At 40.2% G+C, this 16,463-nt stretch overlaps 1 protein-coding gene across 1 annotated transcript in view; it reads right to left on the bottom strand.

Moving 5' to 3' along the window:
* The window catches only part of PEX7 (peroxisomal biogenesis factor 7), an 84,965-nt gene extending 73,931 nt beyond the window's left edge, over positions 1 to 11,034 (bottom strand). Inside the window, exons 1-3 of the mRNA XM_045865614.3 lie at positions 10,807 to 11,034; positions 9,261 to 9,318; positions 7,985 to 8,135 (exon numbers count right to left, since the gene is read on the bottom strand). Of these exons, the coding sequence (XP_045721570.1) occupies positions 7,985 to 8,135; positions 9,261 to 9,318; positions 10,807 to 10,936 (339 nt within the window). The 5' untranslated portion in view covers positions 10,937 to 11,034. The remainder of the gene's footprint in view (positions 1 to 7,984; positions 8,136 to 9,260; positions 9,319 to 10,806) is intronic.
* Between the last annotated feature and the right edge of the window lie 5,429 nt (positions 11,035 to 16,463).

The raw sequence follows: 16,463 nt of genomic DNA, 5'->3' as shown, positions 1-16,463 counted from the left end.
CACCCAGTGCTCATCACATCATGTCATGCCCTTCTTAATACTCATCACCCAAATACGCCATCCCCCAACCAACTCCCCTCCAGCAACCCTCAGTTTGTTTCCTAGAGTCAAGAGTCTTTCATGGTTTGTCCCTGTCTGATTACTTCCCATTCAGTTTTCCCTCCCTCCCCCTATGATCCTCTACGCTGTTTCTTATAGTCCATATATGAGTGAAACCACATGATAACTGTCTTTCTATAATATAAGAGTTTCAAAATAACAATACTGATCTTTCTGAATGCAGTTTAAAACTTCTTTGCACTTCTTTTTGTTTATCAGACATATGTCATTAGGTTATGGACAATCACAATACTGTATTTTTAAAGTCACTAGAAGTAATTATTTTCAATACCTGGTTACGAAGTCAATTTGATATACTACTAGATTGATTCATTTGTTTTCAATTTTTAGCAATTGCTTTTTTTTTTAATTAAATGGTGATTTTTAATTTTGTAAAATATTTCAATTGTTCCAAGGTCAAAAGTGTAATACAAATTATATTGGAGAAATTGTCCATCCTTGTCCCCTCTCCCCTGATTTCTTCCCTTTAACGGTAACCACTTTTATTAGCTTTTGGATTATCTTTCCACTGTTCCTTTTTCAAATATATACAGAGATAACTATAAATATATACATACGAATATATATACATATACATATACATGTACATATAAAATATATATAAAATTGCTGTCTCACATAAAACATAAATTCTAAATATATTTAAATAGCTCTGCCAATAATTCCACAGGATAACTTCACTGGATATCAGATTGTAACTAAACTAAAAAGAATTTCTAGTTTCACATGATTTAAAATTATCAAATAAGACTGTATCATTCTCCTACATATGTTTCTTACTAGACCTAAAGTAGGAGCCATGGTGTTCTAATTTCTAGACACGATTCACTTACCAACCTGCTTTGGAGACAAGCACAGGGTTTGAGACCCACAATGAGTACATGACAGACAGACTACAGATATAGTGGCAGCAGTCATGCATGAAAGTCATTCTCGACCCAAAAATATTCCATTACAGTTTCCATCTATTTCAAACAATCATTTTCTCTTCCTTAAAAAAAAAAAAAAAGGTTTAAAGCTTTGAGTTTACCCCTTTGCAAGGCAAATCAAATCACGCTTTTCATTAAATATTTGTTAAAATCTACATTTTGAATCTACAACCCTCGAGATATTAGACAATATACATATTAAGGTCATTAGAACAGAATGCCTATTAAGTTAAAGCAGTGCGCATTGATGCACAGTGAAATCATCTGGGAAGCTACATAGTGCTTGGCTCCAACCCCCAGACATTTGTGACCTGGGTATGAAATTTTTAAAAGGTCCTTAGGTGATTCTAGTGTGTTAGAATCCAACACATACACCCTAGGCTCCAGTCACACCGAAGGCCCTATGAGTGCCTGAACAGGTCGTGCTCTTTCACAGATCTAGGTGATTCTAGTGTGTTAGAATCCAACACATACACCCTAGGCTCCAGTCACACCGAAGGCCCTATGAGTGCCTGAACAAGTCGTGCTCTTTCACAGATCTAGGTGATTCTAGTGTGTTAGAATCCAACACATATACCCTAGGCTCCAGTCACACCGAAGGCCCTATGAGTGCCTGAACAGGTCGTGCTCTTTCACAGATCTAGGTGATTCTAGTGTGTTAGAATCCAACACATACACCCTAGGCTCCAGTCACACCGAAGGCCCTATGAGTGCCTGAACAGGTCGTGCTCTTTCACAGATCTAGGTGATTCTAGTGTGTTAGAATCCAACACATACACCCTAGGCTCCAGTCACACCGAAGGCCCTATGAGTGCCTGAACAGGTCGTGCTCTTTCACAGATCTAGGTGATTCTAGTGTGTTAGAATCCAACACATACACCCTAGGCTCCAGTCACACCGAAGGCCCTATGAGTGCCTGAACAGGTCGTGCTCTTTCACAGATCTAGGTGATTCTAGTGTGTTAGAATCCAACACATACACCCTAGGCTCCAGTCACACCGAAGGCCCTATGAGTGCCTGAACAGGTCGTGCTCTTTCACAGATCTAGGTGATTCTAGTGTGTTAGAATCCAACACATACACCCTAGGCTCCAGTCACACCAAAGGCCCTATGAGTGCCTGAACAGGTCATGCTCTTTCACAGATCTGCACCTGTGCAGATGCTTTTCTCTACCAGAAATGCCCTCCTCCCTTTGGGCTGCCAGTGAATTCCTACTCATCGTCCAAGACTCAGCTCAAATGGCATCTCTTTTGTGCCCTCTCTGTACCTTCTAGACACTTCTTTTCAATATAATCACACTGTATTGTTTGGGATACCAAACTCTGGGACTTGCTAGCATGTCCCAGAACTACTACCAGAAATTAGCACCTGAGTCTTATTCATATTTGCATCTTCAATGACTAGCATATGCCTGGCACGTAACATGTGTACCAGTATGGACAGGTCTAGCTTCTTTTTTTTTTTTTTTTTTTGAGAAAGAGAGAATGTGAGTGTGGGCAGGGGGAGAATCCTTTTTTTAAGAGAGAGAGAGCGAGTGGCGGGGAGGGGGAGAGGGAGAGAGAGAATATTAAGCAGGCTCCACCTCCAGTGTGGAGCCTCATGCAGGGCTTAATCTCATAACTCTGAGATCATGACCTGAGCCAAAACCAAGAGTCAGACACTCAACTGACTAAGCCTCCCGGTACCCCCAGATCTAGCTTTTAAAATACAAGTTAAAACTTTAAAATACTAAACAGTAAAAAAAAAAAAAAAAAAAAAGTGAATGCTTTAAAAACATAAGGATTGAAAAGTGGGGAAGGATATCACATCCTATTCATAGTAAAATCCAGAAAGACTCAACTGATACATAATTGGAAACTATTTTTCTCCATAATTACAATTTTAGGGGGGGAAGATTTACACTTATTTTACATTATAATAAAAATCTTACTGCAGTAACCTACTCCAGAATTTAGGTGACTAAATACCCACAAGGAAATATATCAAGTTCAGTTGTGTCCTGGAAGAAAGGAAGAGAGGAGGAAGGGAGTGAGGGAAAAAGAAAAGAGACAGATCTCTTTAGCTGAGAAGTCTGTTGTGCAGTTAAACATAAATGCAATTTCTAAAGGGAACAAACTGGTGTTAAATGCATGACTTACTATCATTCTGCATTAATATTTTTATGGGCATCCATCACTATAAACTTTTCAGCTTCTATCATTATCATAGGAGTAAATAATTTTTTTAAAGTAAGCAAGGTCTTAACCATATGGCACATCTTTACTACAATACGTATAGTTAAATACATTCTCTCCACAATGAGATACTAATAGTTGCATACTTACTTCAAAGATAAGTTTTCATAACCAAAAACTTCAAGTGGATCAAATCTTTTAAAAAAAAAATTCAGCAAATTGATAAGGTTACTATTTGACAATGAAGACAAATGTTAACTATTTTTTAAAAAAACTGTAATTAGCACACGGGAAACTAGATATTGATGTAAACATTAAATTGAGTCACTGTCACCTTGAAATAGCACCATGTTGTAAGGCATGACGTACAGAAACAAAATTCTCAGTTTACCCTCTCTTTTCCTTCTTGCTGGACCTTTTTAAAATTTTCCTGTTCTTCCACTCCTCTTATATACTCAGCAGCAGGCTAAACTACAGGCATTTAATGGGCTCAAAAGACATAATGGCCTCTGTAGACACCAGGTAAACAAAGGAGAGAAGAATCAGATTCTTGCTTTGAGGCTAAGTTTAGAAGCTATGCATACAGATAATGTCCATGTTTTTCTTCCTTTCCATTTCACCAAGCCCTTCATTCCCCAGGCCTAAAACATATCTAGGTCTTGGATTTCTCCTTTTCACTTCAGCACCTACCCATCTGATTATCTGAAAATTGATTGTTGGACATTTTCTCAGTTACCAAGTGATGAAATGGGTAAGTGCAGGATTCCTAACTTGTTCTGTATCTTTTTAACCCTAGTATAATAAGATATAATAATAAGAGCTCTTATTTATTTAGTGTTGGCTCTGTTCTAAGTACTTACAACAACCTTAGGACATAGGCTACTATTATCCTCGGTTTGCAAACGAAGAAACTAATTTTCAGGAGAAAAAAAGTAACTTCGTCCAAGGTCCCACAGCAGCTAAGTTACAAAGCAAGGATTCAACCCAAAGTTGATTGAAACCTGGCTACTCATCCTTATTCTATACTATTACCCATGGGAAAAAACGACCCATTGTTTGCTATTCTTGAACATGCTGGTGGGAAAAAAAAATAAAAGGAAATCAGCTATGCTCGTTCACTTACTAATTTATTCAACAAATATTTATTAGCTCCTCAAAACTCTCACTTGCTCTTAAATCCTTTTCAGTGTTTCTAGTATTTGATATAAGAGACATGCTTTGAATATATGCTGTATTTCTCTTCAATGACAAAATGCCAAATATTTGGTATTTTAATACTGAGCCTTAAGTTAATCACCAGAAATTCTTTCTCTTCACAATCTCACAGCAGATGGCCTTTACGAGTATCCTACATTCTCTATTCACCACCCTGCTTGGCATACTTTGATTTTTACTAAGGACTGTGAGAAAGACAAGTATGTTGTAGCAGAGCCAATCTCCCTTTCTTCCTTGCTCACAGAACCCTAATTCTGTCCTTCAGGGAAAAAGCGCTGTCCCTTCCTCATCCCAGGGCTGAATCTTGTTTAGGTGAAGGCAGGAATGGTGGCTTGTTTCCTTATCATAAGTGACACGGTTAGGACTGGGGATATGATGCTCTTCTAGCTACGGAGATGTGAAGAGGTATCTGCTGTAAAGCTTTGAGGAAGCTTTTCCTCAAAAGGAGTCCCAAGACAGGGACATTCACTTTTTTTGCCCTTTGACCTTCAAAGGGGATAAGATGATACTTGGAACTATAAGCAGCATAAGGAGAAAACAATGCCCACTGAGGATAAAAGAGCAGAAAGGCAAGGACAACTTGGGTATTTGATGGCACTGTCTAGCCCTGAATAACCAAGCAGCACCCATTCCTTCTCCATATACTTGGTTATGTGAGATAATAAACTCTGTTGAATCTACTTTTCGTTGTATTCTCTATTACATGAACAGCGAAGGCATCGTAACTGACACACGCACTTATCAAAAATTGTGTTTGAAAAGAAATTAAGGGAAAAAAATAGCCTGAAAGAAAAAAACCCACAAAGATGTCTTCAGCTCAAAAAAACCCAGTTACATAATTATAGAATGATATAAACTGGCTTCAGAGCAGTTCAAATAACAGAGATCGAGGTCCCTTACCAGTGGATTCAAAGTAACCCAACACTACGACATGGCCAAGGAACATGTACAGCCAGCCATGTTAGGTAATATTATTAGAACCAGAGGCTCAAGATTATGGTGGCAAAGTTTTAAAAAGCTCAGGGGCGCCTGGGTGGCTCAGTCGTTAAGCATCTGCCTTTGGCTCAGGTCATGATCCCAGGCTCCTGGGATCGAGCACCACATCGGGCTCCCTGCTCTGCGGGGAGCCTGCTTCTCCCTCTCCCACTCCCCCTGCTTGTGTTCCCTCTCTCGCTATGTCTCTCTCTGTCAAATAAATAAATAAAATCTTAAAAAAAAAAAGCTTTAAAAAGCTCAGCACTGATCATCACATTTCTAGAATAAATCATGTATGCAACGTCAGAAATGACCATGAAAAAGGAGAGTATGTGAAGGAATTTACCAAGAGGGTAAAAGATACAAAGACCATGTAATCTGAAGATAGGCTGAAAGAATTATAGATGCATAGTCTGGAAGAGGAAAGACTAAAAGGGGTCATGGTGGCTATTTTCAAGGATCCCCTGGAAAAGGGGGGCTAGACTCATTCTCATCACTTCAGAGAAAGGCATCAGAAACAACAGTTGGTTGACAGAAGGTAGATTTGGACTTAAGATAGCAATTTTCTAACCATTAGAGCAATCTAAAGTCGAATAAGTTATCTCATGAGACAGTGAGATCCACTTTCACTGAGATGAAGTAAAGGCTGAGTGACTATCGTCAGGAACATTCTGGAGCAGTATTTCCCAGAGAGTAGTATACACCACTGGTTGTACAAGAGATGATTTTAACTGGCACATACATTTTATTTCATTCATTACATATTTAAACGTACATTGAAAACTACTAAATGTACATTCTAAGTTAGCCATCAATTCCATGGCTTCCTAAATATAACTGTTTTAGGATAAGTGAAATAACAATGTAAAGATCATTTTTAAAATATATTAAATCAATATATCCCATTTAACATAACTAGATATATTATTTTATGACCTATTGGTTATAGTCCTAGAATTTATAAGACAGTACAAAGCACTAAAGATTTAAAAAAAAAAGAAAAAAACCTTTTGAGAGGAAAAATATTAAAGCAAAAAAACCTAAGTTAATTGTAAGTAGTATTAGGAAAAAGCAAACATCGTGAAGGTACCACAAAAATGTCCAAATTTTGGACATGCCGCTTTGTGGGGATTCTTGCATTGAACATCCTGAAACTAAAGTTTCTCCTTTACCAGAGTTGTCTTCAGTGATTCTATGAAAACATGATCATTTGTAAGTATATTTATTCAGAGAGGCTTCACCATAAAATAGAGGACCTAAAATTTTCCATTATTTTCAGTCACAATCTTAGAGATACTGATTTTTAACAGCTATAGCTATACAATGATTTCTGGAATCCTCACACGAGTAATCTTTTTATCACAAAAGACTAATATTCTTGCATCTAATAAAGCATTCACTGGAGGCCTTCTATGGGCCAGACACTGTGGCAGACACAAGTCTGAACGTAAATGTGCAAGTTTTCACTTGAAGGATCTACTGCTACCTCAAGGAAAATTTTTTTTTTATTCTTATGTTAATCCCCATACATTACATCATTAGTTTTAGATGTAGTGTTCCATGATTCATTGTTTGTGCATAACACTCAGTGCTCCGTGCAGAACGTGCCCTCTTTAATACCCACCACCAGGCTAACCCATCCTCCCACCCCCCTCCCCTCTAGAACCCTCAGTTTGTTTTTCAGAGTCCATCGTCTCTCATGGTTCGTCTACCCCTCCGATTTCCCCCGCTTCATTCTTCCCCTCCCGCTACCTTCTTCTTCTTTTTTTTTTTTCTTAACATATATTGCATTATTTGTTTCAGAGGTACAGATCTGAGATTCAACAGTCTTGCACAATTCACAGTGCTTACCAGAGCACACACCCTCCCCAGTGTCTATCACCCAGTCACCCCATCCCTCCCACCCCACCCCCCACTCCAGCAACCCTCAGTTTGTTTCCTGCAATTAAGAATTCTCAAGGAAAATTTTTGAACATTTAAGGTAAAATGCCAAAAGGGATTGTTCTTACCATCACGTTCATTAAAAATATATATGGTAGTTCTATATGATTGAAAACCAAACTATTTTCTATGCTACCCATGTATATATACACAAAGAACCTACACACATGAACTGGCTTAAGATTTCAAATTTCTTCAGTTAAGCGCTGTCTCATAATCAGTATTTGATGCTCTTGCTCCAGTATATTCTGAAAATCCTTAGGAATCTTACTGAAGCCCTAGAGGGAATCCTGTGAAGTCTCCGTGAAAAGGCCTCCTCCTCCTGTCTTCGGTCTGCCGGGGGGCAGGCCTATCCTCCAGCGGGAAGAAAGTGACGGGCCTCTCCGGAGGAAATGGACCACAGCATACGTACTACTGGAGGCGTCCTCGCAGACTAATGAGAAGCCTGACCTTTTCTTCTTTCCTAGCCCCTCAGGCCAAGATGTACTTTATGTTTCAATAATCCTATAATAAATGACATCTCACATGCATGACAAATACCAAAGCTTAAACTTCTTGTCCCCATGTTTCCATCCCCAAGTGGATTTCATCCAAAGAAAAACAATGGGCCCAGGAAGACTGCCTTCATACCTCCTGAGCATGTTCCTTGTAGACTTGCAGGGGCCCGGCGGCCTTGGCGGTGTCCCAGAGCTGCAGCGAGCCGTCGCCACTACAGGTGACCAGGACGTGTTCGTTGTTCTCACTCCAGGTCACGTCAAACAAACCATCGTTCCAGTCAAAGCTACACCAGGGAAGGTGAAACAGAACATCTGGTTACCCAGGCAGCCGAACATAAAATAACAATCATAATTTTATAGCTTTTCTTCAAGTTTATCACATGTTTTAACACACATTATCTCACAGAGTCTTCACGACTATGGAAGATAAGTAGAGCAAGCACTTGACAGAAGCAGAAATGCGTTCAGAGAGGTGAAAAGAACAGCCCAGGGCGTCTGGGTGGCTCAGTTGGTTAAGCGGCTGCCTTTGGCTCAGGTCATGATCCCAGGGTCCTGGGATGGAGCCCCGCATGGGGCTCCCTGCTCCGCCGGGAGTCTGCTTCTCCCTCTGTCCCTCCCCCCTGCTCATGCTCACTCTCTCTTTCCCTCTCACTCTCTCTCTAGCAAAAATAAATAAAATCTTTAAAAAACATATTATTAAAAAAGAGAAAAGAACAGCCCAGGTCATACATATGCCAGAAAACTGCAGAGCTAGATGAAAATGAGGTCTCCCATCTAGAAATTTGGCACGATTTCCGTGAGGGCATGCTGCCATACCTGGGTGCTCCCTGGTTTTTGTGGTCCACAGGAGGGAGCAACAAGCACTTCACAATACTAATTTAGACCAATGATTGCAACTTTCCACATAAAACTTTCACCCGAGCTGTGAGCAGGTAGTTATCTTCTCACAGGATTTCCTTTCCTTTCTCTGACATTGACTAACCCTGATGGAGGTGTTAATAAGTCCAACAGTCAAGACAGTCATAGAAAGAAGCAAGGGCAAGAAGTGCTAGGTAACTCACAAAATGGATAATCAGCTCCTGAATGAGTAAAACTAAACTATGTGAAGAAGACAGCAAAGTTAGAAATGTCCCACAGTATACTAACCAGTTGACATTTTTTTTTTATGTTTAAGCTTTATAATTTATAACTGGACACTAAGAGACAAGGACTTCAGAAGAAAAATGATATAATCACAACTTACTGGCAAAACTATGTTCTCTACCATGCAAATGCTGAAGTTTCTTTTCTATTGCAAATTTAAAAATTAAAAAATCTTCTACTCATCAAAAAGATTCAAAATCTAATTATATTAAGGCTTTAATAGCAACAGAGAATACACGTAAGTTTAATCATTAGAGCCACCTTACCTTCTAAAAAGTCTAAGCCCAGATTCATTTTGATCCAATATTAGAAGGGTCCCACAGCCTAAGGAAAAAAAAAAATTCAAGGTCACGCTGTTGAACTTGCCAGGGGAGCATCTAAGGTCAAAGGGGACTGAGCACTGAGTACCTAATTTTACTACCACAAATTCCTCCCTAAAGTTATTGAGACCACGTATACAAAATGATCAGGATTGTGCTCTCCATTTCTTTCTATATTGCGCCTCAACCATGAAATATTAAACTTATCTCACCTACATTTGGGATCCAGACACAGCTCTAACAGAGGGGAGAGATATTTGAATTTGTATTCTGTGGCCAGGCAGGGTGCCAAGGCACATAAACCTCCCATGTATGTGTCATCATCCTCATTTACGTGAAAGAAACCTTTGGCCTACAGACCCCAGAAACTCTGCTCCTTCTACTACGTTAAACTGCCTCACCAATAAACCTAAAATATATTCAACATAGGATTTTAAAACAAAATACCTGCTACCACATACTAGGAGGTAAAGTGCTGAATCAGTTATCTACCAAAAATGAATTATTTTACTAAGAGACAAGCATATTTTAAAAGTTGTACTTGTTATATGGACTGAGGGAGGAAAAACACTCTATTTAAACATGAATGACTTTTTTAAAAAACTTTTGTAAGTTTTTACAAAAGATTTAATTTAAAATATCAAACTCATGAGTTTCAACCCAACTAATGGGCAAGTATTGTAAATGTGAATGTGCAAATGCAAGCAATAAGAGCTAAGTGGTGAAAACATAAGTAAATGTTTCTCCCCCTCTGAGGTTTAGAAACCACATCATTTTTTTTTCGGCTGTAGGACCCAAAAAACAAAAACAAAAACAACTATCAATATCTGTTATTACGCAGTGACGTATTTCACAGAGCTTCAGTGCGTAAATAACAGCTAAGATACAAATTAAAAGTTAAAAATTTATAAATGGAACCCCGCCTTTGAATCTAGTCCTTGAAAAGAGACAGTGACCTTGAACCTCCAGCAACTACTTGCAAAAGTGTGTATTCCTCCAGAGACAACAGAAGTAGGGGCGGAACTTGGATCAATTGTTGGGAGACTCCAAGCGTCCGCTGAGGGCCATCCTTCTTACGGACAGACAGCCTGGATGCAGACTGAGGGGATGGGGGACCCATTAGCAGGTACTGGGGGGTGACCCTGCAGACCGCCGCCTTCCAAGTACTGGCAGGAGGGGTCACAGCTGCTAAGCCGAGGTGTGCCTGGAGGTGGGGGTAGGGGGTCCGGTGGCGGTGGAGTCGGTGCACTAAGGAATAAGGACACGAGCCAGTAGGCACCTCCCACGTGCTACTGCCACACTGTAACTGGAAAAAACCACTGACTCGGTCTCCAGACCCACTCCGGACAAAGGAGGAAGCGGCAACCGGCTCGTGCCTGGGCTCCCCCTGGTGTTCATTTGTGGCACTGTCTGCTGTCGGAAGTGCTTTCCGACCGCATGGTGAAGCTGGGCTCGACGGGACCCCGCCCCCGCCCCGGCAGCGCGGCCTCACCCGCAATGCCGTAGTGCTGGGCTGCGGCGCAGGCCAGCCGGCCCGGCAGGTACGGGGAGAACTCGGCCGCGTAGCCGTGGCGGCCCGGCACCCGCAGCGTCCGCCCCGCTCCGCCGCGCGCCCCGCTCATCCCGCCCGCCGCGTCCGGGCCTCGCCGCCCTGGCGCCGCCACAGCCGCTCCGCGTCGGAAGCGGACAGTCCCGACTCGCCAAGTTAGAGACCCCGGAAGACGAGGCGGAAGTGAGGACAGCAGGAGCCCGGAATGCTAGATTTCGATTGGTCCGCAGAGGAAAGGACTTTGACTCCGACGGCGTCCATTTTTGTTTGGGGCAAAACAAAGAGCTTTGCGCCACCTCTCCTGACTTAGATCTAGCGAGGCGGTGATTCTAGGGTTGGGTGATGGTTCTGACAACTTCTGTTTTTGCACATCAGCCTTCACTGCGGAGTTTTTTGGGTTTTATTAGTTCATTGAGGTTTTGGAAGACTGGCATCAGGAAGTGTTTCTGACGATTACAAAGTAAGACAAGCTACAGCAACTCTGAAACCAAACAGCGAGCAAAAAGACGATTGAGTGCTGTGTTGTCCACGGTAACTTGAAGCAATATTAAATCAGGCAGGAGTGAAGCTTAGGAAAAAAAGATATCATAAACAATTGACTTTTAAAAAATTCTCACTACGTGTATTGTATAGTAACTAATGCTCAGATATGGGGCTAGTTAAAATTAAAGCTCATTCATTCATTCAAACATTTACCAAGCATGTACTATGCAGAAGGTGACTATATATAATTTATTTGTCAAATATGACACTTTTGAGAGTGAAAGAGAGTGCAGTGAATAACGAAGCCAGGTAAACTGGCACAAACCTTGTCGTATGGTCAGCTTTACACCAAGTACAGTTTTAGGTACTTGGGATTCAAAAGCAATAAGATGTAGTCCATGCCCTCAAGAGATTGTCTAACTTTTCAACAATTAACTGTGATCAAAATACTGTAGGTGCTATTAGAAATATATACAGGTATTTTTAAAAGAAGTTGTCAGTGCTGGAGGAAAACTTCAGAAAGAAGGTAATGTTTGAGGTGAGTAAATGATGAGGTTTTCTTTAAATAGACAAGGAGATGGAGGACATTGTAGGATCAGGAGTAACATGAGCAACCCAAGAGATGTAAAAAAGAAAAAGAAAGAAAGAAAGAAAGAAAGAAAAAGAAAAAAAGTATGATGCATAGGAGATTGTAGCAGCCAGGACTCAGCCTGGCCAGATAGAAGGGGTATGGTGAAGGCTATTGGGTGAAGAGACTAGAGTGTTGTAGTGGGGCTGGATCATGAAGAGTCTTGTGTGCTATACCAATGGAATTGGATTTCTACTGTAATTTATTTTTTTATTTTTTTAAAGATTTTGTTTATTTATTTGACAGAGACAGAGACAGCGAGAGCAGGAACACAAGCAGGGGGAGTGGGAGAGGGAGAAGCAGGCTTCCTGCTGAGCCAGGAGCCCGATGTGGGACTCGATCCCAGGACCCTGGGATCATGACCTGAGCCGAAGGCAGTCGCTTAACCAACTGAGCCACCCAGGCGCCCCTCTACTGTAATTTAAACAAGGGGAACCATCAGAGTTTTCCAATGTGATAAATTAAATGTTCATTCTAAAAGATCTTCTGTATCAAAAAGTTTCCTGGATAAATTTCCAGAGTATTACTCTAAGTAACAAATGTCAACCCCAAACGCTTCCATACTGTATTATTTCATTTATATAACATTCTTGAAATGTTATATACATTATAGAAATGGAAAACAGATTAGTGGTTGCCAGGGGTTACAGATGAGTGTAAATGGTTGGCCATAAAAGAGTAACACGAGGACTTCTTTGGGTGGTGAAAAAGTTCTGTATATTGACTATCAATGTTCATACCCTGGTTGTAATATTATACTATGGTTTTTCAATATATTACCATTGGAGGAAACTGAGTGTAGGATACACGGGAGCTCACTATCCTATTCCTTATAACTGCAACTGAATCTAAAATAATCTCAAAATAAAAGGTTTAATAAAAAAATAATAAAAGATCTGGCAACACTAATTGGGAGGACAGAGATCAGAGATAGGGAGTCCAGTTAAAAGAATTTAGCATTTGTTCAAGCAAAAGATTATGGTAATGGGAGTAAAAAATAGAGTCAGATGAAACTTTTAAGGCAATAACTTATAATAAATGATACACAAGGAACAGGGAGGTGTCAAAATGATTCCCAAATTTCTGACTTAGGTGCCTGGGTCGATACAAGGACTCATCACTGAAATAAGGACCATGGGAGGAGAAACCGGTATGGAAAGAAAATGAGCTCCAGTTTTAATACATTGAATGTGAATTTCTTATGAACTATTGGACATTCCAGTCAGAGATTAAGGCAAGAGTTCTGTTTGCATGTAGAAAATACATAAGTCATGGAAAGAATTGTCCTCACTCAGGAAAAGAGTTCTATGAAAAGACAAAAGGGCCAAAAACAGAACCTTGGGGAAAACATGCATATGTAAGAGTTGGCAGAGGAAGAGGAGTTAGGGAAGGACAGGGGGAGACACACAGATGGATCCTATTAGTTAATTAATCAGTTTGTTCAGGAATACAACTCAGATTAGGAGGGTTTGCACACTACACATACCCTCTAGTGTATATGTTTCATTGTTTTCATGTCCTTTGCCCTTGTGTGAACCTAAGATCCCAAGATGGTTGATGTCACTTCACTCTCACCTCCCATATGCTGTGTTTTTGAAAGTGACACAAGATGGCTTGTAAGCTCCTGGATCAGTGTCAACATGGAGACTGCAGTCACTTACTTTATCAGACACAGACAACTTAAATTCCAATTTAAACTACATCATCTTGACCAAATAAACACAGAGTGGGAGCCCTCACATTCTTTAAACTCACGGTCACAGAGAAAGACCAGAGACCCAGACAGCTAGTCAGCCATGAGTGTCTGCACCTGCAAACAAAAAGGAAATTAATAAGCCAGTCCCCAGACTTTCCTTCTAGGAGCAGCCACTTCACATGAAAAGGTTTGGGGAAGAAGCACCAAGTGTGACCATCTTATTTAGTGTTTTAAGCACAGTGAAACCTTCAACATTAGTTGGAATTAAATAAATACCTATAGGCTTAAGACAAGTTTTAATTTCATTTAAAGATGTTAGCATCATGACAGGCCTGGAAAACCTTCCTCTGCCAGAAAGTAAGGAAGTGCACGAAAAGATTATAAAGACCGTTGAAAGGTTATAGGAAACCGCTGGAGGGGGCTTTTCCTGGGCATATATGGGCCAGTTAAAATATTGCTTGTTACAGATTATAACCTACTGAATAAAATAAGAATCTAAGAAACCATACAGATAAGAATAATGGGAGAGGAGGCAGTTTTTCTTTAAAATAGAGTTCCTATTAATAAAGGTAGAAGAAATAACAAAAATCACAAGGTAATCATTTGTCAGTCACCATAGTAATAATTGTTCTGGGCAAGAATCATCAATAGATGTTAAAACTAGTGAGAGGAAGTATAAAGAGAAACAGGATATTTACATAATCTCAAAGTATCTCCCCACTAGATTCTTATTAGTTAAAAAAGGAAATTTGGTAACTTTACAATGAAGACACCTAGCAAACACCACCCTTAGCCAAGTGATCCAATATCACCAATAATGACACAAATCAGCATCATGTGCCTCCTGACCTGATGCACACAGGTCACTTCTGACACAATGTCACTTCTGTGACATTTCTGCCCAAACTGCTAACCTGAGGAATGCAGATAATGAGGAAACATCAGACAAACCCAATCTCACTGACATCCTACAAAATAACTGGCCTGTACTCTTCAAAAACATCAAAGTAATGAAAGACAAAGAAAGACTGAATAATTGTTGCCAATTAAGTGCACTAAAGAGACATTGCAACTAAAGCAACATACGATCCTGAATTAAATCCTGGACTAGAAAGATGTTTTTCTTTTTCTGTAAAGCACAATAGTGGACAGTTGGCAGAAATTGAAAAGAGTCTGTGGATTAGTTAATAGTTGTATACCGATAATAATTTCTTGATTCTGGTCACTGTATTGTGTTCATGTAAGACTGTGTTCTTGTTTTCAGGAAGTATATACTATGTCTCAAGCACTTAAAAATTAGAAAATTGGGTTCTTAAACAGATGGCTACATAGATAAAGCAAAGGTGACAAAATGTTCATATTTGGGAATCTGCATGAAGCTTATACAGGATTACTTTGAATTATTTTTCCAACCTTTCTGTAAATTTGTAATAATTTAAAATAAAAAGTTTGTTTTTTTTTTTTTTTAAAGCCTGAACTTCTGGTTTCTGATTTTGTATGTAAGGAGATTAGAAGTCACTACTCTGTCCTCACAACAAGTAAAAAGCTGAAAATTAACAACTCTTCTCGGATCTTTGAGGGGAGGACGCATAGCAAACCTCTGCCCCCCAGATTGGAGAGCCAGACAGGTGAATGCAGCGAGTCATGGCTTACCAGAGCCAAGACTCAGTAGTGGAGACTACCATGGAACCAGCACCAAATAGGAAAACACGATCTAGAATTCATAAATTACTGGAGGCTCAGTGCAGAGAAGTCTGAGAGTTAAAATCTCTAAGGAGACACCATCATAGGGGGGATCCAAAATATTGTGAGAGTTACTTCCATGAGGCCAACCAGGTTCCCACAGTAAATATCAGAGAAAAATCACCTCCTGCTTCTGGAGGGGGGTGGGGTGGTTGAGGTGGGGAGAATGATTTTGGAATATGCCAGAGCACTCTGTTCTTATCGAGGTCTGCCCTCAGAGAAACTAGTTAACCAGAGCCTAACTGACCTGAAGGAAGAGAAATAGCCAACTCTAGCCCATTCTAGACATCCTGTCCTATCTTAACAGAGAAGGAAAAAAAAAAAAAAACCTGAGGAACACTTGGGAAGTTCACACTCCAGATGCACAAGCAAGGCTCACTAAAAGACCAAGACCTAATCACAGGAATAGAGAATGCTTCCCCAGAACCCACACCTTACCACACATTACTAAAGGCTTATTTATAGCAGACCTGAAGTGTACAGTTCAATCAGTTTTGACAAGTGCATGTACCCATGGAACTGACACCCTTATCAAGACACAGAACATTTTCATCATCCCAGAAAAGTTCGCTTGTGCTTCTTCCTAATCAAACCTGCCCCTACCCCTGCCCATCACCACTGCCCGCTCCCCGCCATCAACCACTGATCTGATTTTCTGCTTGCTAAGGACTGCCTAAAATTCCAGGACTAGAAGTTTATTCCCTGTTTTTTAATTGACTACTTCAAGATTCCTCTTTTAAATGCAAATAGGCCACACAACAAAGAACACTGAGAATGCTGGGTTTTGATCTCAATTTGCCCTTTACTTCTCAGTTCTCTACTTTCCTTAGAGTTTTGAACAGTGGAAGAGTTTCAGCTACATCAATCATTTCTAGCTAGGAGGCCTTGAAGACTCTAATAGGGTGAGATGAAGTATTCTAAATATTTCAAAAGCCAATGTGGAACTGCACATTGATTTAGCTGCAACAGAGGCCAGCCTAAAGCTCAAACTCCTTTGGTTTGTTTTTAGGCTGAAATTATATGGACGCAAGGTGCTTACACTTGTTCTCT

Source organism: Mirounga angustirostris, unplaced genomic scaffold (genome assembly GCF_029215605.1).
Source record: "Mirounga angustirostris isolate CCGP_5_RB_7025 unplaced genomic scaffold, mMirAng1.0.hap1 SCAF_8, whole genome shotgun sequence".
NCBI classification, from domain to species: domain Eukaryota; kingdom Metazoa; phylum Chordata; class Mammalia; order Carnivora; family Phocidae; genus Mirounga; species Mirounga angustirostris.
This window is presented reverse-complemented; position numbering and strand designations above follow the sequence as displayed.